The 24,853-nt window shown below is 36.0% G+C and overlaps 1 protein-coding gene across 1 annotated transcript in view; it reads left to right on the top strand.

Moving 5' to 3' along the window:
- FBXO10 (F-box protein 10) overlaps positions 1 to 24,853 on the top strand; it is a 721,173-nt gene that overhangs the window by 535,129 nt on the left and 161,191 nt on the right. Inside the window, exon 8 of the mRNA XM_044059796.1 lies at positions 17,330 to 17,605. Coding sequence (XP_043915731.1) covers positions 17,330 to 17,605 — 276 coding nt within the window. The remainder of the gene's footprint in view (positions 1 to 17,329; positions 17,606 to 24,853) is intronic.

A 24,853-nucleotide genomic window follows, 5' to 3' on the forward strand; every position in this document is an offset into this window, starting at 1 on the left:
TACTTACTTGCTACGCTGCTACCATTGCTGAAACAAGTCAGTTGTGAAAGTTGTTTGTTTTTTTTTGTTTTTTTTTTTGGCTTGAGAGTTCAGTTTGACTTCCATTAGAGGTTACAGAGCTAGCTGCTAGCTAATTTGATTTCCTCCAGTGGCAGTACTTCAGTTCATGATCAGATGGAAACAGCAGCCAGTCACTCATTTTTATACTTTAAATTGAGGTAGGTCAAGTGTCGGAGTCCGACTCCTCCTACAGAAGTTTTGGCCTTACATAATTTTCTGTATGTTGCTTGTAGCATTGGTTTTACAGAATCTGATTGTAGAAATTGTTTTGAGAATTTTTTTTATGTTGTTCTTTTTGCATTAGTCTGCAACTTGCGATAATCATACATTAATGATGCGACAAACTGTAGTCCTGGTGATAACGTTAGCGAGGATATTGGCATGTGGTTTGTGTTTCACATACTCGTATCACTAAAAATGCAGGCGAGGCATTCTTGTCTTCTGCAAATTATGATGACAAGTTTGTTTTCCAGAGAAGATACCAGTGAGGCAAACAAGAAGGAAAAAATTGGTGGTACTTTGTAGCGTTCATAGTTAACACAAGTTGTATTAGCTTCATCTTGCAATGTTCTACAATAAGTTGAAGTGACCTAGGAAATACTGATTGATAGAAGCTGACAGCTGTATGATTAAGTTATCTATCAGAATGTGATGTTTGAATATCTGTACAGACAGTGAAAATAAGCTGCAGCTTTAGAATGTACAATGCATCTGACAGAAGCTTAACCTCACTGTTACTGAAACTAACTGGCTTTACGTTCTTTGTTGTAATCACTCTTTACACAGTTAACTGATGCATGTTTTTCCAAATAACATTTTCATGCCTTCCTTAATTACAGTAATTATCTAAAGAGGTAGAGATTAGCAGGTGTAAGCTTCTTATGTATGCTTACCACAAATGCTTGTTACAACCTATCTTTTCAGGATGCAGCCTTTCTGATTGAATGGCAGTGGTGTGTGAGTGACACAGTAAATGACTTTGTATTGTACTGTACATTGTTTTCATAGTTAGGTGCACTGTGGGTGTTCTTCAGTAAACCATTTGAACTCTCTGTTTTATCAAAATAGACCAGCACCAGTACAAATCTAATACTCTGTCTCGAACAAAGAACTGAACACATCACTTAGCAACACTTAAGAGTCTATGTTATCCTTTCATTATTGAGGAAGCAACTGGGTCAAAATGCAGGCAGGTCTGTTTTTACAACGAGCATTTATTTCTGCATAAGTCTTGTCCACATTTCAGCTAGGGATTGTTAATGCAGGCAGGATCACTAACCAGAGGCAACTCACATGCCACAATAAATTACAGTACTTACAATGCATCTAGGAAATGCTGTAAGAAGCAGTCATTGAAATTCCAGCAATGATGTATAGTAGAATTCTGATTTTACCTCCTAATGTCATTATGATAACTGCTCTAGATGTATTGTGTATTGATTGTCAATTTTATAACAAGTTTGAAGAAGGTATTATATTATGAGTATTTTGTGTAGTTATCTTTGTGTGCCACAGCCACTGCCTACAAAATCTTAGAACGTGTACTCTTAACAGTTAAGTTCAGTTGTACTGTATATCTGCTTAGATGACTGTCACCTTACCGAACAAACCTAGCTACAACAAGCAGTTTTTACTAGTCTAGTGCTTTATACAGTCTGCATGGAAAGACAGCAGTAATATTTGGAAACTTGTTTTACAGAGTATTAAACAGCTACTCTGGTTATCAAGTATGTATTGTGTTTTAATCACTGTACCTATCCATAGCTATTTTGCTATGCACTACCTATTAATCTGAGCCACAATTTTTATGGCCTCAAAGTAGACAGTACACCTGAAACAGTGCTACAGCTCTCAAACTTCATCTTGCTTACCTCAACACATATTCTTTGCATGCTGACTTTAATAAAACTAATCCAGATGATTTATTATAATACCTGGATGGCATGATTACATATGAGGAATGTTTGCTTGCAAATTATGGCATATCCCTACTACAAGAAATGTCAAACATTCCATTTTGGCAGTTAATTTCCAGTTTTTTTTCTGACTTTTGGCTTATCAGCGCCTCTGGAAATCTTATAAATTCGTAGCCTCGTTTTGTTTTTATTTATGCACCAAAAGAACAAATTGAAATTATTTTCATATGGAAAGGATTACTTTATCAAACTCTGTTCATCCCCAAAGTTAAAGACTTACTTGGTAACAATAACAATGTTGTTCCTGTTTTTGGGATTACAGTAAACTAGGACAAGACATGAGCAACTCCAATATAAATGATTGATTTTCCGCAAGAACTTTTTTTTTTTATTTTAGTTTATTTTAAATTTGCAACTGGGGTAGGCCACTGATTCCACTGACCAATTTCAGTCTCATTCCAGGGTAAACACAACAAATGCATGAAATTGTATACAGAGTGAAAGACAAAATGCAGTACATAGATGTATTGTACAGAAAGTGAATATCCTAGTTGCCTTGAGAGTATAATGGCAATAAATAAATAGCATTTTATACTGAGTGACCAACAAGAGGCACTATATGTATGCATTATATATAGAGAGTGGAAGTCATTGAAGGCATGCAGAAAGAGTCACAATCAAAAACAGAGTCAGAGCAAGGTATGGAGAGGGAAGAAGGGTGAGAAGAGGTTAAATTATATGACCAGAGAGCTAGCAGTTGAATTTTCCTACAGTCTTAAAATGTGTGTATATATCTAATCAGAAAATGGGATAAGACTTCTGTTTATCAGTCACCCAGATGAAACAAGGCAATGTGTCAGACAAATGGACAATGTAATGCCTTCTGATTTTTTTTCCACAGCTGTTATTCCTAAATCAAAGGAAGCAGCATTGCATATAAAATGTTCTAATACATTTGTGTACCTCATTAAGAGGAACATACCTCATTTAGAGTCTTAAAAAGTTCAGGTTCCTTGACGTTCCACATTGAAAAGGTCTGTCACACATTCAGTTTTAGGAAATTTTTAATCAATATCCATGGAAAATAGAATTGAATCATATTAATTCATTAAAATATATTTTGTCTTAGTAAAACCAGCATATTTAACCCCTTCCTACCTGATGTTGTTAGTAAGCCATTAATCAGTGTTCTACATTTTGTCTATTTGTTCCACATTATGAGGGCTAATGTTCCTCATTTTGAAGATGGCAGGTTGAGAGCTATGTTCTAATATATTATATACCAAATAGAATTTGATGCATTTTTAAGAGGAAATGGAATTTTTTTTTTGTGGATGGCAATTGTCCTTCTGTGTTCAGGGTGCCAAAAGTTCAAAGTGATATGTAATTTTTAGGGTCATCAGGAAATGGGTCAACATCAGCTGAGTCATGCAGGGTAGTGGTGGTCCGTCAACAGTAAGTACCTTGGGCTGTATTAGTTCTTCTGTTCTGAGTCAATTTCTTGTATTAAAATTCTTTATATCTGGACTAAACTCACTCATTCTAAGTAGATGAAACTCTCCAGTTAAGCTAGGTTTAATATCTGTGTTTACAAATTTTGAGTGGAGTTAGTAATGTAACCCAAGTAAGTAACCCTTATGCAGCTAACGACGTAGCCAAGTTAATGTTGCTGATTCCTTCTTTCAAATAATACAGTAGAATGTTGTCTGTCTAAACTGAGATATCATTGGAGGTGTTGCTTGAAACTTATTCTTTCATTCAGAAGGCTGGGTGGTACGCATTTATCACTGTTAAGAGACATCTTATTTGCCTCTTTCGATTATCCGGATTATATACTGAATATTGTGCTTGTTCTAATTGATATTCCTTTTAAAACAGTGCTGCTTTGTTTGCAAACAGTTGTTATCTAATTTCAACAAGAGTTTAAAAGCTGTATCTTTCCAGTAACAAAGATTTCTATTCAAATCTAGTGTATTTTATGGATTCCTGTCTCACAATCAGTGTGGACAAATGTTGTGTTATCACTGTGGTGCAACATTAGGATTTTGCAGTAGCTCAGTCTCACATAAACTGTAAACATGCATGTAATTGGCAATTAATTCCTCAAGGGCAAGTCAGTGAATTTTTGTATGAAACACACTGACTGAAATGCAAAATATTTGCCAGTAGCAACCTCTTCATTAGGGACAGATCTCTTTACTATGGAATTATGCAGATTACTTTTACTTCTGCAGAGATTGTGCTTATTGCCTGATATTGATGGATTATAATGACAGATATCTGAGTGGCCTTTTATGATGGAAATTTTCTGAAATGGCTAATGTTGTCATTATTGGCTCATAGGTTTTGTTTCATTGCTGTAATGGCTAGTATGAAACCTAACACAGCAAGAATAGGCTAGCCTTACTGCACTGTTTATTCATCAGACCTAATTACTCTAATGACATGGAATCAGTTAATTTACAGTGGTACCCATCTCACAATAATAATAACAGCTACATAAAAAAGAGAGTTTGTGTGTGTGTATGTACATCTCTCTCTCTCTCTGTCTCTCCCTCTTTCTATATATATGTTTATATATATGTATATATATATATATATATATATATATATATATATATATATATATATATATATATATATTTAGATGTATACATAGAGAGAGAGGCACAAAAACACACAAACACACATACACACACACACACACACACACACACACACATGTACATGCACACATACACACAACACACAATTTCATGTAAATTGGTAAGCATGGCCAGTATTGATCCCACTGTACCATAGCTCCACCCCTTTCTAGTTGGTCACACCCTTTCCCATTGGCCCCACCCATTCAGCTGTCTCCTGCAGCTCCCCTTTGATTTGAAGTCACCAGCTACCATTGGACTAAAGACTAGAGCAAGTGCTGTGAATTTGGTGGGTTACATAAGACATATAATAGATTCTGGTGTAAGAAATAATGAAACAAGAGACATGCTCTTGAAGGAAACAGACCTGACCTTATCAGAAGCTATAGATTTATGCAGAGAAAGTGAAATTGCCAGAACTTCATTCAAGACAGTTAACTGAGGACAGATATATATGTAAGAGATACTGTGATTCAGATAAGTAAAATATGAAAAATGAAGCAAAAATGTGTTGCAGAAGTAATGCATATAAAAAGGAGCAACATTTCAGTGCACTGTGGTAATAATGGAGACACTACAAATGTTTATATAGTTAAAATTCACGCCACATACTTGATATGACTGTAGGCATGAGAAAAGCTTTGACCTAGTATTGTTGAATCTGAGCTGAAAACTTTAAAAGCTAAAAGGTATGTTCAGTAGAGTTTAAGCATTGAACAGAAATATGAAAATGTGTTGTTTGCTGATAAAGAAGTGATACAGCAAAATCTGGAATACATTTGAAACACTGAAATGAGTGCAGGTCAAACTGTTGGCCAGGCATGCTAATAGGTAATAGGCAAAATGCTGAATTTAAACTAGCAACACACAGTATTCTATTTTTTCTGACAAAACATTTAAAGTACTGGGGCTAGAAGATACAGGACAGAAAGCTATATACACGTAGCTAATGTATATCTGAATTTAAAATAAGCAATGCATTTTTTCCAAATTGTAGCACTTAAAGAATATTAAACCATTTGGCTTATTATAAACAAGCAGTGTTTAACAAATTCACAGTACAAAAGCAAAGATTTCACATGTGTAGAATCAATCACACAGACACCTCCAGTACTAGTCAAAGCCATAGCACTGATATCCTACATGACAATAATGATTTATTTACAGGTTTAGGAAACTTTCCATGAGGATATCATATACAAAAAGAAGCTGTTGGCTTATTTGCTAGTGACTCTTGCTGTCAGGAATGTACCAATAACTCCCTGGAATAAAGCAAAACAGGAATGAAAGCAAACGAAAACCTTAGATGCTGTTAAGAAGCAATTAGAGCCAACTGAATGAGCAAATATGACCCTTATTTTGAAGAAAGAAAAACTTCAAGTGTGTATTAATCCATGAAAACTGAATAACTTGATTAAAATAATTTTTTACTGCTGTTGACAGTTAAATAAATATCAACAGTGCCATATGCTAAATGTACTCATTATTGTTGGAAAACACGTTGCAAATAAAGATAGATGACTGCATTTTAGACTGTGGACATTTAATGTGCTATTAGGAATGTATCCAGTGTTTCTTGGAGTTCCAGTTGGTATTTCATCAGCTCCAGCGGTGCACCAGAGAAGTGCTGCACAAATAAATGAAGGTTTGGAAGGTCTTGTAAGCATAACGGATAATCTATTGGTGTGAGATCAGGCATATGAAGTGCATGATGATAGACTAATATAGCTACTAAACAGATTAAGACTGAATAATTTCAATTTAATTTATAACAATTGAAATCTAAGCTTGACAGGTCTATAATATAAGGATGGTATTTTGATATCTGAAGAACTGGGACCCTGGAAAAAAAAACAGAAGGTAAGCAAGCAAGCATTACAAGGTTTCTATTTATGATACAGTGTGTTGCAGAGCTTGTACCAAGATAACCATGCCTCCTGGAATGCTGTAAAAGCAAAGTGTATCCTGGAAATAGAACTATGAACATGAAGCAAGTGCTCAAGAAACTAGTTATAACTACAGTGGCATTACATTAGTGTGATATGAATATGCTACTTGCTTTGCAAGTACATGTCAGTCAGTGGTATAGGTGTTGTGAACCTGCAATAGAAAAGACCAGTGTATGCCAGTAGGTCAAGAATTTATTTCCAGTACACAAAAATATATGCTCAGATAGAAAGGGAACATAAATAGCTTTGTGATAAAAACATTCAGGTGGAAACAGACTGGAAACCTTTGAAAAGCATATTCAAAAAGTATATGTACAGTAAGAGACAATGTTATTTAATCCACAGGATAATCTGAAAATGAAAAGTGAAGTACAGATCCAGCAATGAACTGCACACAACATATATGGTCAGTAGAGCATATTTTACAAGAAGAAACATTATTAAATGAAGAATAAGAGATTCGTTAGGTACTATTGCATTTACCAGTGATAGAAGGAGATGTAAAATAATTCCAGAGATGTACCAATATCAACTTAAAAATGCAGTTACTGAACAATGCAACACCAAAAGGCTGGGTAAAAGTCATCAGTAAGGAAGGAAATTCAATTTAATGTTTGTTTCAAGGAAGGCATAAGTTTTGTCTGTCACAAAATGCTCAAAGCTTACAGAATAATGTCTTCTAATCAACTGAGAAGACAGGTGCTTGAGAGAGTGCATGAATCACATTTGGGAATAGTAAAGTGGAAAGAAAAAAAGAGATATAATATTTTGACCAAGAATGTTAACTTAGTACAAGCAATGTGGAATTGTGTCTCTTGCACTGAATTCATAGCAACAGCTCAAAGGAAGATATGCTAACAGAACCAAATCATCTGCGCAATTGATGGACCTTGTTTTTTCTAGTTAAAGCCACTTATCTCATGTATGTTGATTATTATTCCAAGTTCCCTGAAATAGACTGACAGGCATAAGTGCAAGCATGATTATTGCATTAAAGTCTAGATTCTGAAGGCAAGGAATATCTTTTGTTATAGTTGACAGTGGTCCATAGTATAAAAGTCAGGAATTCAGAAATGAGAATTCAAACCTAACAGTCTAGTCCACACTATCTGCACTATAATGAGAAAATGAAAAGAGCTCTCCACATAGTGAAAACCTTATGAGAAAGTGCTGTATTAAAAGGTATGAAGATTGTCATCTTGCCTTTTCAGAATATAGAACTATATAATTGAGGGTCTTTGTCTCAGCTCAGCTTTTAGTGAGCAGAAGGTTGAAAAGCAGATTATCTACTTCATTTTCATTACTGATTTCTGAAATCAGTACAAAGTAAAGAAAATACTGTAGAGAACTGAGCAGAGACAGAAATACTAACAACACAGAAACTGCAAAAGACAGACAGATTTGTATGTTGGAGACACTGTGAAAACAAAAAAACAATGGAAATTCTGCAATCTGAAGCTGAACTAGATGGTAAAGTAGACAAACTGAGTGGAGAGATGAAGTTCAAAGAGTTTAGTTATCAATTTAGAGTGAGAGACAGTATCAAATGCTTTGGAGAGGTCAAGGAATAAACAGGAAATTAGTAGGTTGTCATGGGCTTCTGCTACTGTTTGGGTGAATGGGAGTAGAGCTGCTGATGTACTGTGGTGGGGCCTGAAGCCGTGTTGGGTGGGAGTAAGAAGGTTATTATCTAGCAGTTAAGTAGCTGAGTGTGGGCACACTTTTCTAGAATTTTGGAAAGGGGGGGTAGTATAGCAATAGGATGGGTCAGTGGAGTTTCCTCCTTTGTGAAGAGGGATTGTGTAGAAGGATTTCCATACATCTGGGACAAGAAATTCAGTAACAGAATGATTAATAAGGATAGAGACAGGGTAAGCGATAGCATTGGAAGCAATTTTAAGAAAGTAGGAAGGTAGATTGTCAACAGAGGGAGAGCAGGGTTTAAGTTTATTTAGTTGGGATTTGATGAAGGCAATGGGAGCTGTTTGTAGGGAGAATGTATTGGAGGAAGGAGGACTGGGGTGTAAAGGTAGAGGAGACAGTAGAGCTATTTGAAGTTAGTTTTTGGATTGTTGCAATAAAGTAATTATTTAAAAGAGCAGCAGTCTCTGAGGCAGCATTGAGAGGGAATGGATTGGGGGTAGGAGGATTACCAGGGTGGAGGATTTTATTTATGGTAGACCAGTTTTTTTTTTTAGGGTTTTTTTTTGTGCCTCACAGCAAGAGGTTCTCTAGTTTGATTCCCGGCTGGGGTGCCTTCTGTGTGGAGTCTGCATGTCTTCTCTGTGGTCGTGTGGGTTTCCTCTGGGTGCTCCGGTTTCCTCCCACATCCCAAAGACATGCTCTAGGTGGATTGGACACTCTAAATTGGCCCTAGGTGTGAGTGTGTGCATGTGTGTGCCTTCTATGGAAGGTTGGGTGCTGGGCTGGCAACTCGACACCATAAAACTCCACTGCCAATCATGAGCGGACAGGTGATCCACTGTGGCAACCCCTAACTGGGAAAAAGCCGAAAGAAAAAGAAGAAGAAGAAGATGTGGGTTACTTTGGTTGGAGGCAAAGAAAGTTTTTTGTCTCTAACTAGTTTTTTACACCTGTTTCTAAGTTCCTTATAGCTTTGGAGTAAGGAAGGAGTTTTATATCTGGCCCAAGTTTTCCAGGCAGCATCCCTCTGATGCATGATAGAGCGTGTTTGCTTAGTTAACCAGGGAGCACATTTTGATTTTACTCTGATTTTCCTGGAAGGTGCCATGGAGTTTAGTACATCTAGAAATAAGAGTATTGAAAGAGGTTACAGCATCATTAAGGGGGAGGTTTTTAAGGAAAGACCAGTTTATGCTGGACAAAGTGAGATGAAATTGTCTGGATTGAGGTGAGTCAGATCACGACATTCTCTGTAAAGGTGATTTTTGAGAGGGTGTTGGGAGTATCTATGGATATAAATAAGGGGAATGGTCACTTAGAGAGTTAGGGAGAATGCCGGGGTTATGGTAGAGACAAGAGTCAGAATTAAGGATCCAGTCTGTTATATATCCTGAAGTAGTACTTCTGTTGTACCTGGTAGAGGAAGATATTAGTTGGTGGAAGCAATACAGATTAATACTATGAGTACGAGACGAGGAAGAAAGAGTGGTCCAATCTGTATTTACATTGCCAAGTATAATGGTTTTGTAAGGAACATTTAGGGTGAGCCAAAAGAGAAAGTTTTCAAGGATAGGGATGTTGTCCCCTGGGAGCATGTAGATGAATACAATAACAAACTTTTATAGGGGTTAAGGTAATAGTTTACTATTAGTATTTCAGCAGGAGCAAAGCTAGGTATGGAAAGTGAGAGTGGAGAGAGAGTAAGTTAGTTGGTTGGTTGGTTCTGTCTACACAGAAGATATTGTAGCCTGAGGGAAGGATTTCTGAGTTAGGGATGTGAGGTTTTAACCAAGTTTCTGAGAGGGTTAAGATGTGGGGGGAGTTGAGTTCAATCCATGAGTGCAAGTCTGTAGTTTTGTTAACAATGTTTGGGATATTTAGAGAGAAAATATGGATTTAGGAGCTAGACTGTGGATATGGGGCATTGTCGTGGGGGTTAAGGTGGGCAGTGTTTGCTTGTAAGAGGTGGTGAGGAGTGATCCAAAGTTGGGGTGGCTGTCACCATCCAGGAGTAGTGCATCAATGAAATCAGTAAGGAGAGTAGGCCAAGTGTACATGGAGTTATGGGTTTTGTAAATGTAGAAAGTGAAATATTAGGATATGTCTTAATTGAATAGTAAGCGGTAGGAGAGATAAGAAATAGTGAGGAGAGATTAGAATTGTGTGAGGGTAGTTATAATGGTTTTGGTTGTTTGAGTGAGTTGGTGTTGGTGTTGATGCTATGTAATGCAGAGGTATATGATATGAACTAGTAGGAGGAGAGAGGGGATAAGTAGGTGGTGAGGTGACATAGTAGAGAAGAGTTAGGTGAATGTTAGTAAGAGCAGTAAGGTGTAGAAAGTTTAAAGAGAGATAGGTGATTGATAAAGAAGGGGACTAAAGCAGATTTGAGAGGAGGAGATTAGGGGAGAGTATATGAAATTAAGTGTGGTAGGAGGGGATTAAAGTATATGGGAGGGGAAGGGGAAAAAGAATTGGGAGGGTGAGGAGATTGGTCAGAAATGAAGAGGGTGGAGAGTAGAGAAGTATAAAGGAAATGAAAGCGGGGTGGGTGGGAATGGGGTAGTGTAGGGGAGCAGAGTGAGCCCAAGTGTGGTGAGGGCGAACGAAGCGGGTTAACCCGGCAAGGAGAAAGCACAAGAGGAAGGGGGAAAAAGAAAAACAATCAGTAAGGTAATTTTGAGTGAGCAGGTAACTCAGGGGAGCCTTATGCTGGCTGAAAAGGGAGAGACAAGCAGGTAGTATGTAATTAGTGAAGAATAAGTATTGACGGGGAGGAACTGAAGGCTATGACTCTATTGAGAGGGGCTAAATACCTTAACATAAAACAAATAAGTTAAGCAAAATGTGTCAACAGTGACACAGGTAAAAGTGGTGGGGGTGGTCTAAGAGGAAGAAGGTTTGCAGCTGTCCCCCCTGGGGTATGCACTCTAGCTGATTGTAACAGATTTTAACAAGGCATAACAATAGTCACAAAAGCAGGTGCCTACACTACACGAGTGGCAACAGCAAGGTTCCTGGAGTTAAATCTGGGGCTGCAGTCTATTTTTTGATGATTGCTGGTTAGAGTTTCAGACCTTATTAAAATAAATGAAACCTGAAGGAGGATATCAACTCAAATAACAAAAGGCTGGAAAAAATAGATGATGCTTTAAACAGATTTATAGATGAGCTGACAAAACTGCAAAAATCAGAGGTCAAAATGAAGAAAAGGCTGGCTAAGTATACATACAAATATTTCAGTCATGGGCATTGATGCACTTCTAGCCTGCCAATATACCAAAACACTTGTTCCCATAATAAGTGTCTAGGCTGTTCTTAAAAACATCTAAACTAGTACTTGCTTTAATGTAATTTGATAGTCTGTTCCATGCATCAGCTGCTGTCTCAGAGAACCAATTAGTACACTTCTCATTCCTATAGAATCTTCTACATAGGTTGCCTGTGAATTCTCTAGTACTTTTTGATAACCCCAGACATTCCCAGAGATAGTTGTCTCTAAATGCCTTATATACCTGAATAAGATCTCCTCATAGGTATCTATAAGAGACACTGTACAAGTTCAGATATTTTTATCTTTCATAATAACTACATTTTCACATCCATGGATGCCATTGGTATATTTCCGCTGCACTCTTTCCAGTTTACTCATGCTTGTTTTCTTGTAAGATTTCCATATTTTTATTCCATACTTAAGTTTGGGTGTAATGTGACTAACAAACAATGACTTCAGCATTTCTGATTTCCTAGACTTTCTAAATCTTTTTATACAACCTGTAGTTTTGTAACAATCATTAACCAATTGGTTGATATCATTAGAAAAACTCATAGCTGGATCTACCCATATACCCAGGTCCTTAACTGAATCTACAGTTTCAATCACTGTGTGCTGTATTAAATACTGACCTTTCAATTTATTCTCCCAAATCTCGTATGCTTAGTTTTTAATATATTTATCAGAATATTATTCTCCTGGGCTCAAAATTGTAGAGTGCAGATAGCTATGATGCAGGAGACACATTTGGAAAGAACTAATCATGTGAATTTGATAAAGACAGGATTTCAGGAAGGTTTTTCAGCAGAATATCTGGGACAGAGAAAAGGGGAGTACTTATATTAATTGAGAGAAGAGCTCCAATAGTGGTAGAAAAGGGAAAAAAGATAATAATGATAGATTTGTAGCACTAAGGTGCTACTGTCAAGGAAGGAGGATTGTGCTGGCATATATATGTATATATATATATATATATATATATATATATATATATATATATATATATATATATATATATATATATATATATATTCCACCTCAAACTGCTACAGTGGAACTTAAGAAAATTCTGGGAGAAATAATCAGCTTTCAGCAGGGAATATTGTTTATAGGTAGGGACTGGAATTTGATTTAAAACATCAAGGGTGTATTGGGGGGCTAGAAGGGAAATATAACAAAAGGATAGATTTCTGAAGAAATTTATGAAAATATTTAGTATGGAAGATGTAAATTCAGTAGAAGGAGTTCATAGAGAATTTAGATATTATTCTGTAAGGTACAAACACTGGGCTAGGCTAGACAGAAACTATATATATATATATATAAATATATATATATATATATATATATATATATATATATATATCTATATATATATATATATATATATATATATATATATATATATATATATATAGTTTTGATACACATCCAGAAACTATTTCAGATGATGTGCCACTAATGACTTAAATAAAACTGTAGGGTAATGAAATAAAAATGAGACACTGGAGCTTCCCTGCCTGTCTGTTAAAAGGAGAGGAATTTAAGGAATTGGTAATGGAAACTGTTTGGGACTTATTAGGGAAGACAGAAATTTCTACTGAAAATATATCTAGGGAATGGGATAAAATTAATGTGGAGTTTAAAAATAGAGTGGAAATAAAAGAAAAAAAGAGAAATGATTAAGAAGTACCAAGAATTATTTAGGGGAACTGACAGAGGTTAAAGTACTGCAGAATAGGAGGACTCTCACAGAACAAGAAGAGGTGCAATTGTAGAGTGCTAAATAGGAAAATAAGGGACTGCCTCAATAATAAGCATGAGTTTAGAAAGATTACTGTTAAACAACTGCTTTGATAATAACTTCAGAACACAAAAACTTTTAACACAATGGCTCAGCCAACATAAAGTAGAAAGGGGGTTTGCCAAGCTTAGTGAGCCTATAACAAGGAAAATAACCAGAGATCCTGTAGAGGTATTAGAAATGTTTTGGAAATGCTATGAAACTCTGTATAAAGTAGAGAAATTCAGAAATCAAGAAAAAGTACAAATGGAAATGTGTATGGCAGATTTAAATATGCCAAGGTTAGAGGTAGATGGTGCTCAATTACTAGCAGGATAGGAGGAGATGATATAAAAGTGGTGAAGTATAACCAATCCACAGGAAAGTCTCCAGGAATAGATGGTATTCATGTGGAAGTTTGGAAGCTATGAGGGAAGAAAGTGATAAAGATCTGGAAGGTTTTGTTTAACATTATTTTAAAAGGAGGGAAGCACCAGCATCCTGGAAGAAAGCAGTGGTGGCTGTAATACCGAAAGACGGTAAAGACCCATCAGATCCATCTTCATATAGGCCCATGACTGTACTGTAAAGTGATTATGTTTGTAATAGCTAAAGGAATGGCAAAGGTGATTCCAAAATTGATAGATATGGATCAATGTGTTTTTTTGGAGGGGGAGGCAAACATTTGATAACAATAAAATGATAATCCAGGGGGAAGTAGAATGTAAAAAAAATACCAATGTTGTTGGTTGGCCTTGATACAAATAAAGCATTTGATACAGTAAGCTGTAATTTTATGAGAAGGGCTATGGAGGCATTTGCATTCCCTGACAAAATTATAAGGATGATTAGGAGGATATATGAGGATCAGAGGCGAAAATTACAGTGGGGAGGGGGGGCTCCTGTCTGATAAGTTCTGTTTGAGCAGAGGAAGCAGGCAGGGGCATACTCTTTCCCCTTTTTTATTTGTTTTATATTTAAAACTATTGACAAAGAAAGTAGGAGACTCAGAAATTCAAGGATATAATTGGCATGGTAGTCAAGAATAGTTAGATTTATTTGCAGATGATATTACTTTGTACCTGATAAAACTAGAAAAGGACATTTCAGTGTTGTGGAATATTCTGACACAGTTTTATGTCTTTTTAGGATACAAAATGAATGAAGATAAAACAAAGGCAATAGCTGTAAACTATGTACCCACACATAAATTGGTTCAGCAATATCTGTATTTATGGGGACATGATAAAATGAAGTAATTAGGCGTATAGAGTAAAATGATTCTGTTATGGCAGCTAAGGGTATGTGGGAAGAAACTAAACAAAAAAAAATTCAAAAACTAAGAAATTGGAAGCTCTGTTTTATTGATATGGCTAGCAGGATAGAAGCAGTGAAAATGTTTTTTAGTCCCTTTAATTTTATCATAGGTCAGGCATATTTTATCAACCAGAAGAGAAGTAGTGGATAGCAATTAAGAAAAAGTTGAAGGATTTTATCTGGGAGGGAAAGAAGGCAAGAGTCAGTGGGATAAGTTCATCCTTCCAATAGAATGAGGTGATTTGGGATTACCTGATTTGAATGAGTACTTCAGAACTACACAGTTAAGGCTGTTATACATGGGTCTATATTATCGGAACAAAAGTTTCACACTCCGAATACCATATGGTCCAAGTTTGAAAATTTTGAATCCGGTAAAAAAATAATTAAGACAGGAAAACTGTCATTAAGTGTTTTATGCAGGGGGGCAAGCCCCGCCTGCACCCCCCACACCCCCGCTATTTAAATATACCAATTCCGAGATCGCACTACATTGAAGTAAAGGGAAGAATTCCCTATGGCAATCTCCATTCACTCTTGCGATATTTGCGATATTCGCTCAGTTGGTGTTGTCCAATGCAGTCTTCGCTGAACTAATATAGACCCATTTTACATAGCACAAGTACAAAGCTATAATTCAAAATAGAAATGGATAATGATGAAATGGGGGGAGCTCAAAAACAAGGAGAGACTGAGATTTTGGACGCAGAACCTTAAGGAGAGTAATAGTAGCCATACAGAATATTATATTCATAAAATAGCAGAAAATATTCTAAGAATTAAGTCAACATGAGAATGGAGAAAGAGATTCTGCCAATAGGGATGACTGCAATTAGGGGTACAGAGAATAGGCAAGAGGGAAGAAGGAATTTACTGATTAAAACTGGCATAGGAGACAAGGTATTGGGAGTAAATAATTAGAGAAGGAAAGATAATAGAATGAGAGGCGGCCAAGAATTCATTTGGACTGCAGGTTAGAGATTGCCTTCCCTGTCAAGGATTGATATCAGAGTATATGCAAAGAGAAAGAAACAGGGGCATCCTAAGCAAAAGACCATCACTGGTAGATTTTTAGTAGAATGTAGAACAGAAGCTGCTTTTAAAAAAGGGATATTTAGTAGGGAGTATAAAATACCGCATGATATCTATAGGAATCAATCAGAGGAGGTTAGAAAGGATTAGGAAGAGATATTGGATAAGCAAGTCACAAACAAGTAAATGAGGGATATACATATGGCTCCCAAATATGCAACAAAGTTTAGAAGATTTAAGACCTTTGCTTGGAAGTGTTTGCCTTGGTATTTTTATACCCCAAGCAAACTTCAAAGAATTTTTCCTCAGGTAAATTGCAAATGTTGGAGCAAATTGGTGTATTTAAGGAAATTATGTTTTGGGCTGTGATACAGAATTGGAATTGCCTTAGACATAGTAAGGCCTTTCTGGGTTTAATTCTGGTGGCTGCCAAAAAAGCTATAGTAGAAAATCGAAATCAAATTCTAAACCAACTGTTCTAGGGGCAGTGATTATAGTAACAGAGATAAAACAAATGGAAATGGGATCTTTATAAAGGGTAGGAGCAAATTACATAGAAAAAAAAATGGAAATTGTGGGAACAATACATGCAGAATAATGTTTTGGAGGAGGACCGAGGTTTAAGGGAAAGCAGGAATTGAATGAGCTATGTAATGTTTGATTGACGACTGGCTAGATTATAAGCAATGTATAATGTTTGCAACTGAAAATATGTCAGTATGGTTTGTTTTCATTCATATAAATGTATGATTGCCTGTGTTATATGTGATAATTCAGTAAAGATGTTTCTTGTTTAAAAAATGCTGACAGTGAAACATGCTTGCTGCAAGACATAACCTTGGAGCATGCAAATCAGAAGAGACTGTTTTTGCAGAATGTCTTCACTTATGTATAGCATCTCCAAGATTGCACAATAATGATTAAAGGAAGATTTCCAAGGCAGCTAACTGGAAGCAGCCTGTGGTGGGCTGAATATTAGGAGTGGTAGGAATGCAGTGAGTTAGATTTAAGATTCTTGTGGAGTGGATAAGAATAATCTCTCAGCTAAGATAACAGGGTGGAGAAGTATAACTTCAAAAGTCAGATGGATTATTCCAATATCAGCAAGAAACATGTTGTTTGTCTAATCCTAGAAAGGTTAGAGAGAGTATTCAGGAATAGGGAAAGAAACCTGTTATTGCCGTTAATGCAGAGATGCTGGAAAGAACTGCTTTTGAGTTTGTTTTTGTATTGCTGTCTCTACTCCAAAAACTGTTGGATTGTGATCCTGTGCAGCTTGTTAATTTCCTGCAAATACTGTTTCGTTCTTTGGAACTGCACTGTGGAAAAACTAGACCTTCAAAACAAAACTAACAGTGAATGAGAACTGTAGGTCTCATTTTGGTTCCCCTTTCTCAAGTATAAATGCAGAGAATTACTTCATTTTTGTGAATTTGTAGAATATGTCAGAGTTTTACCTTCAGAAATTGGTAGTAGAGACTGGTGTGTGTGTGTGTGTGTGTGTGTGTGTGTGTGTGTGTGTGTGTGTGTGTGTGTGTGTGTGTGTGTGTGTGTGTGTGTTTGTGTGGGAAGCTACCTTTGTGAAGGGAAGACAATGTGCATTCTTTGTCCTAGATTGCAGCCATGCAAAGTGGAGTCTACTGTGAGAAGTACAGAACGTTGAAAAGATTACTGTAAAGTGCTTGTATAATTGTTGCATCCTTTTCCAGGTAACAAGGGCTGTGGGGTGTGGATTATGTCCTCCAGTCTGCCACACATAACCAGCAACCAAATTGGCCATAACAGCATCTATGGAATCGCTGTCTTCTGCAGAAAAGATGATGCAAATGACTACCTTGCTAATCAGGCAGGGAATGAGAACTACAATGATGAAGGAGAGGCTGCAAACTGGGAGAATGATTTGGAGAGTGAGGATGACAGGTTCACATCAGAGAGGCCGATCAGTGTAGCACTGATTGAATCGAACAGCATTAGTCACAATGGCGGTAAGAGAACTGTTTAGTTTATAGACACACACACACATTTATATATATATATATATATATATATATATATATATATATATATATATATAGATTACTTTGAACTTTTGATGTAATTTCTTGGGTTTTTATGATCAGTAGTTTTCTCGTAAACAGAAAGTAATCTATGAATAATACATCTTGTGATTTGCTAAATGTTTAACAGATAATAGATTGTTGCAAGTCTGAGACCGTGACAGAGCTGTAGGGATAGTTGTGTACCCTGTTATCTCTCCTGCCCCAACCCCTCAATGACTCCTTAAAATGCCAAAGATGATACTTTTTAGTCATATATTTGCAATTAGTTGCTCATTATAGGGACAGAGCTATAACAGCTTCTATGAATGAAAAGTATTTCTGTTTTTATTTTTTGTCTTACGTTGTATCACACTTAAGCCAATAAAGTCAATATTGTATGTGGGAAAACTTTACTTCCAGGGAGGTGCTCAGAGGTACCTACAGAAAAAAGAATATATGAATATTTGAAAACAGTGCATTCTAATTTGTATACTGAGCTAACAAGAAATTATTATTATAATTGTTTTCTTCAAAAATGCTCTTAAAAATCTACTAAATATTGACCTTACTCATTTGTATCCCTATTTTTATTGCACTTATCACATTTTCGACATGAAGACTTGTGCTGTGCCAGAGGAATGCTGCCCTGAAAGAACTACGAGCAGTTAAAATAGTCAGTGGTATTCAGAAATAGCACTTAGAGAAACATTACTTGACGTGTTCTGTTGCAGCCAGATTATATATTGCAGCATTTTGCAACTTATGTGCTGCTAAGTATTTTCTACCCCTTCTTACCAAAATCATGTGAGTTTTTACTTAAAAAGCTTTGTAATCGACATCATACCCACGCTGATGTCACTTGAGTGGTAGTGTAGAGTGCATCCATAGACTTTAATGGATGGTGACGCACACGTGTATGTTAAAGCCTATGTATGCACCCTACTTACACCCTGTGTTGACATCAGAGGATTAAGTTCAATGAACTTTCCAGTGATGTCACACAGAAGAATTACAATTTTACAAACTATTTAACTTTAAACATTACTGCATAAAACAGGCATACAGTGGAGGCACTGCATGCCATGGTTCTTAACATAAGTTGAAATCTGTGAGGGAACACTTTAACTCATTCTTACCATAACTGGGTTGTTTCTAATCTACCTAGTTTCATGGAATGTAGTTAGATAATGCATATAAAATAAATATTTTGCACTTAAGTGAAGAAAAAAACATTCATTTTAGACATACATCTAGCCATATTAGACCCATTCTATGAAACCCGAGAATTATTTACAATAAACTCGATCGTGTTCAGATCATATTAATTAGCAGTTTGATTAGTGCTGACTTAATACTTCCAGAATCTTCCATTGACTTACAGCCTGTTAGAACTAACACAGTAAGAGTATGGTACTTTATTCAAATCTGCTTTTCTTTTTAGTGAACTGGAAATGTACTATAAATCTTTGTGATGGTCACTAGCCGGACTACTGTGAAGTTTTAAACATGCGCTACCTTCACACTTTGAAAGATAAAATATCTAAAAGCCATGCAGAATCAACCAATGAAATGGACAGTATGAGTACAGAAACTCACAGAATGTTTCCATAAAAAAAGTTTAATTAAACATGTAGATGTGTTAGGATGATACAGGCATTTATTGAGTGGTGTGGTGATGCAGAAAGAGGTTGATGATGTATTATGTATTCTATATATGCTGCACATCTATAATCTCATATCAACACTGAGTTTGGTTCTAACTTCCTATCTCACTTGACTTGTCCAGAATGATCTGTTTTGTACTAATTTCTTGTTAATGTTGCCCCACTCCCTACAACGCATCCCAAATTAAAAAATAGCACATTTCTCTAAATGTAGACCCTACATACATAATACGTATGCAGCATTTTCAGCAGCTGTCTGCTTTAACTAAACATATTTTCCAGTGTGTATTCCTGTCTTCAAGCAGATGATTTATATTGTATACATCAGAGCTGGATCATGGTCATATGGGGCCCTAGGCATTGTAATGGAATGACCCCCCCGAGCCATACCAATATCCCAGTATTTAACTGCCTGCCCCTATGTACCATAAAACACTGTTCAAACCTCTCAGTGTGCATACTATATTCTTCTTTACTTTTACAATGATCATAGAGATTTGGATTTAATTTAAACATTTTTTTTCAAATTTTATAGCAAAAAAAAAAAAAACTGACAACCATTTGCTAAACAAAACACTCTCGTATTGAAAGCAGACCTAGTATGAGCAGCAGTAAACTTCTCTTCTCTTAAAAATCACATCTATTTAAAATGTATGTGACAATCCATTAAACTACAAGATACCTGTTGGGATTTGTGGGCAAATAGCATAGAGTAAAGCACTAATTAAAGGCCATGTGAAGGATGCAGGAATTCAAACGACAAATGTGTAACATATAGCCTGGGACAGCTTTCTGGATGTAAGTGTCCCTTTCCAGAGCCAGCCCGGCAGTGCTTTCTGGTGAAGTTATTTGATCAGTCACACAGAAAACAAATAAAAGGTGAGGGAATCAAACTGTTTACTACAGAAAGCAGTTCATCAACTGGTGATAGCATTACTCATCTGCAGTAAGTGCCGGACAAACTGTTGTAACCCAAAGTGCATTTCACAATCGTGTGCCTGCAAAAAGCAAACTAAATTAAAATGAATTTGCAGTCAAAATATTTATATTAAACTCAAGACTTCATGAGTTCCAGTTTATTCACAGCCAAACACTAAACACACTTCTTCACTCCCTCCCTTCTTTACCCCCCTCTTCTCCTCTTTCTTACCTTTATCATTATACTATTTCCATTTCTGTGGTGTCTCTGTCCCCCCCCCCTCCTAAAAATAGCTTCCACCCTTTTCTCAACTTATAAATATTGTAATTTTTATTTTTAACCTTGTCAGTTACTGACCATGCTTATCTTCTAAGGCACAGTTTGCTCTCTATTGCCTAATCATACTGTATTTGAGTTTTAATGTTCTTGTTTTTTTTTTTGTTTTATACTATTGTATACTGTTGTATTATTTTATTATGAAGTAGTTAGCGGAGCTTTTCTCCTCGGGCCTCCACTGAAAATGGACATGTATCCAGCTGGACTAGCCCGGTTAACAAATGTAAAATAAAATAAAAATAAAACACTAAACACAATGTCAGCAGTCAACAAAACAAGGAAAACAAGGATTGTATCCAAAGCACATGACTCATATGATGAAGCTCCTGTTTTCCAACTGATTATTTCCTTTATACCATAGCTATTCTAGGATGCAGGAACCATGAATATGTATCTATATCTATATATCTGTATTCATATATATATATATATATATATATATATATATATATATGTGTGTGTCTGTGTGTGTATACACACACACACACACACACACACACAGCCATCAGTTGCAGTCCTTTATATGACTGCATACACATGAGAGATTTGCTTGTGATCAAACAAATACATCAATAATGACCTATACGTGTATTTTATTTTCTTACTTTGAGAACCATGCAGTGAAACCCATTATAACCCTGACATGCCTTTTCAACCTCTTAGTACAAGAATCAGAGACAAGCACACAAAATCAGGAACAGATTTTAAAATATTTATCTTATATACTTAGCAAGTTTCTAAAATAGCAAACTTTGCATTCACAAATATTTCTGAAAGATACAAAGTCTGAAATCCATATGCCTACCATTATTTAGTGACCACAGTTTGCAGCAGTTTGCCAGCGAACAAACTAAAATACCTCTCACTGTCTTTGCATAATAATTCTGGACAAAACCAAAAGTAATGGGGGAATGCAAATTTTATTTTACCTGTTTAATTAACCAGGTAAAACCACTGGATAAAGTATCCTTTTTTTTCAGGGGTAATCCAGGAGTACTTTCTGGACAGTAGACAAATGGAGGTATAAGGATTCAAGCCCTCCACTTTGACTACAGGAAGCAGTATGTTAACACCACAGAGTTTTAATTGCCAGACAACTCCAGTTCACTCATAAAATTGACATAATAGAAGTTGCAAGGACATGCTTTTCTTTAAATAATAAGAACAATGAAATTCTAATAACTGGCATTATTGACTGACTGTAATCCTCAGTGACTTAGCAGAAAAAAAAAGTTAAACAGGAAGAGGGCATAAATATGTGGCAAAACCAGAGATGTTCTCCAAAACTGGACACAAAGAAAAAACAGACTATTGTAATTAATTAATTTAGAACGTTAACAGAACACATTTTGCATCATTAAGCATTATCTAATCAATAATTTGTCTACTGTGTGTCTAAGCCAAATGTATTTGAAGTACTGAATATTATAAAAGAGATAAAAGAACTGGAAGATCAATCTTTAGAAAAGGGAAGGATCAAATTACATAGAAATAAATAGAAATTGTGGGAACAATACACGCATAATAACTTTCAGGAGGAGGAGATGCGAGGTTTGAGGGAAGGTAGTAATTCAGCAATTTATGTTATGTTGGACTGATAATAATTACAATAAAAGAAATGTTATGTGATGTATAATATATGTAAATGGAAAAAAAACATTAATATGGTTTGTTTTCTTTTCTGTTAATGTGCATTTGCATATGTCTTAAGTGATAATTTAATAAAGGTATTTAAAAAAAAGAATTTGTCTACTGTGTGACTCTGAGCAAGTCACTTAACCACATACTGCTCCATATTAACCATTATAGGATAGTATGTCCAACCGAGGAAATGCTTCTATAGTCACACACTTTAAAAAAACAATTCTTTTATAGGTCTTGGTTTTACAATGTTGGCATTAGTATACAGAATTACAATGGATGTGTGATGCACATATTTGCATTTTTTTATTATACAGAGATCCTTGATTTGTTTCACTAAATGTGAATTTTCTATGACTAAAATGCAGGCATACTCATGAAAAAATAAGTAATGACATTTAAAAAAATAATTGCCATCATGACAAAAATGTAAATAAATACCTGCTTTGTTCAGTTAATGGGAATCCAGTTAAGTCTAGTTATAATCAAAACTACTAAACAAGATATGTCGTAACTTTCATATTCCACTTAATTTCCAAACCCAGAAGATGCAGTGTAGTTCAGTATTTCTTTCTTATTGTTGTTGTTGTTGTGTCTTTCGGCTTTTCCCAGTTAGGGGCCGCCACAGCGGAACTCCGGTCCGCTAATGATTGGCAGTGGATTTTTACATGCCGAGTTGCCAGCCCTGATGCACAACCTTCAATGAAGGTACACCCATTCACACATGTCTCCACACAGAAGACGCTCTAGCTGAGAATCGAACAGGACAACGTCTTACTCTGAGGCGACAACGCTACTGCAGCACCACCACCACAGTATTTCTTTCTTATGGCAATAGAAAACTAAATAAATACAGATAAAAAAAGCAATGCAAGTTGCAGCAGTTAGCACAGTTATAGAAGGTAACTCACAGGCACTGAGTGCTGGAATCCTACCATCCTACATTTATTGCCAGATTAATGCATCCACACTGGAGTACATACAGACACACACACGTGCACTTGACTGTCAAATTTGCAGACATTACAATATTATACATACATGCACACACAAATGCATACAGTATTTGGAGTCCTGCAGGAATTATAAAACTCTTCTAGTTCATTTGTTCCTTATTCAGAGTCTTGGTTCATTATAGCAGCAGTTCACTCACACAGCAATTTTTCAGTGGCAGGCAGTGGAAAATTACAAGAGCTATATTCCAATTCTCAGCCAATTTTTTTTACAGTGCAGTCTGTTAGCTTCATTAAGAGTAGCACCTCACACAGCCAGTATCGGCTTCTAAAATTAAATGAACATGCTTTCAGCACTAACTGTGTTTTAGCTCCAGGAAGTCTCTGTCTGGCTGAAATGTATAACATTTGACCCAATGGAAGACTAGAGCAAAACAGAGCAAAGGAGTTGACCAATTATGAATGTGTGGATGCTGTAGAGAGGCAGGTAGGTAATTGGAGTGGCAATGAGATATTTTTTTTCTTTTTTTTATTGTTTATGGGGCCCCTCTGCCAGCACCAGGTCCTAGGCTGCTGCCTAGGTCACCTTGTTTCAGAGCCGGCCCTGGTATACATTTCTTTAGACAGTTAGAGATTTGTCTGCTCTCCATCAGCCATAATATCTCAGAGAAATATTCTAAAAATGTACTTGTTTTGAGCATACAGATTATGCATTCTTCTTTGAGTAGTGACTCTTCTACCATTCTTGCCTCTGTACAGGTAGTGTATAATCATTCCCACTACTTACTAGTTACTTTATTCATATTATACTGTAACTTGCTTCTGTCCATAAAGGTGCTTGACATTTACAGATGTATAAGAAAGTATGTGGATTTGCATGCTAGGTGTCAATGTTTGGTTAAAGGGGTAAGGATACAGTTTGAAGAGTTTATATAGGGGTCCACATCGAAAACCAGTTACACAGAGCAACTACTAGTTTACTAGTTTATTACTGATGCTGCAGAGGTCAGTGTGAAACAAATATACATGAGTGGAGTAGCATGATGCTCTATCTTGAGGTAGGTGTGCCACATACCAATGTTTAAATTTATTTCAGCACCATTGCTCGTGAAACAGATGTCTGTGAATATGATTGTGATTACTATAATATTTTTTAATCTTATGTATTGTGCCAGTTTACAGAACATTCATATATGAGGTACATCGCTAGTGTGTCTAAAGTGTAGTTTTATTAATGAAACAAGTGTTACTAAGTATTATTTACCCCAGATTTGTGCTTAGAAATTTTATTACTGAATGCGTGTCAGACCATTTCAGTGTGCATCAGGGATATTTTTTTAGGCAAAATGAGCAGCTTTTCATTGAAGTACATTTGAGAGGTATGGCTCTCGGTGATGTACCACTCAACATCTAAGAACAAGAAATCTGGACAAAGCCAAAGATTAAACAAAGGCCCAAAATCAGGCACAAATTTGAAATATTGCTCTTATAAACTTAGAAAGTTGCTAGAATAACGTATTATGTCACTATGCACGTTTTAATTGTTATGAAATCTGAAACTCAAATATATGTCATTATTTAATTAATTAAATCCTCAATTATTTACTCAAAAAACATGTTTTATGAGGGACAGGACAAAAGTCAAAATTCTGGATTTTCTGAAAAATCTGGACAGTTGAGA

Source organism: Protopterus annectens, chromosome 17.part0 (assembly GCF_019279795.1).
Source record: "Protopterus annectens isolate FY-2018-M chromosome 17.part0, PAN1.0, whole genome shotgun sequence".
Lineage (NCBI taxonomy): Eukaryota > Metazoa > Chordata > Ceratodontiformes > Protopteridae > Protopterus > Protopterus annectens.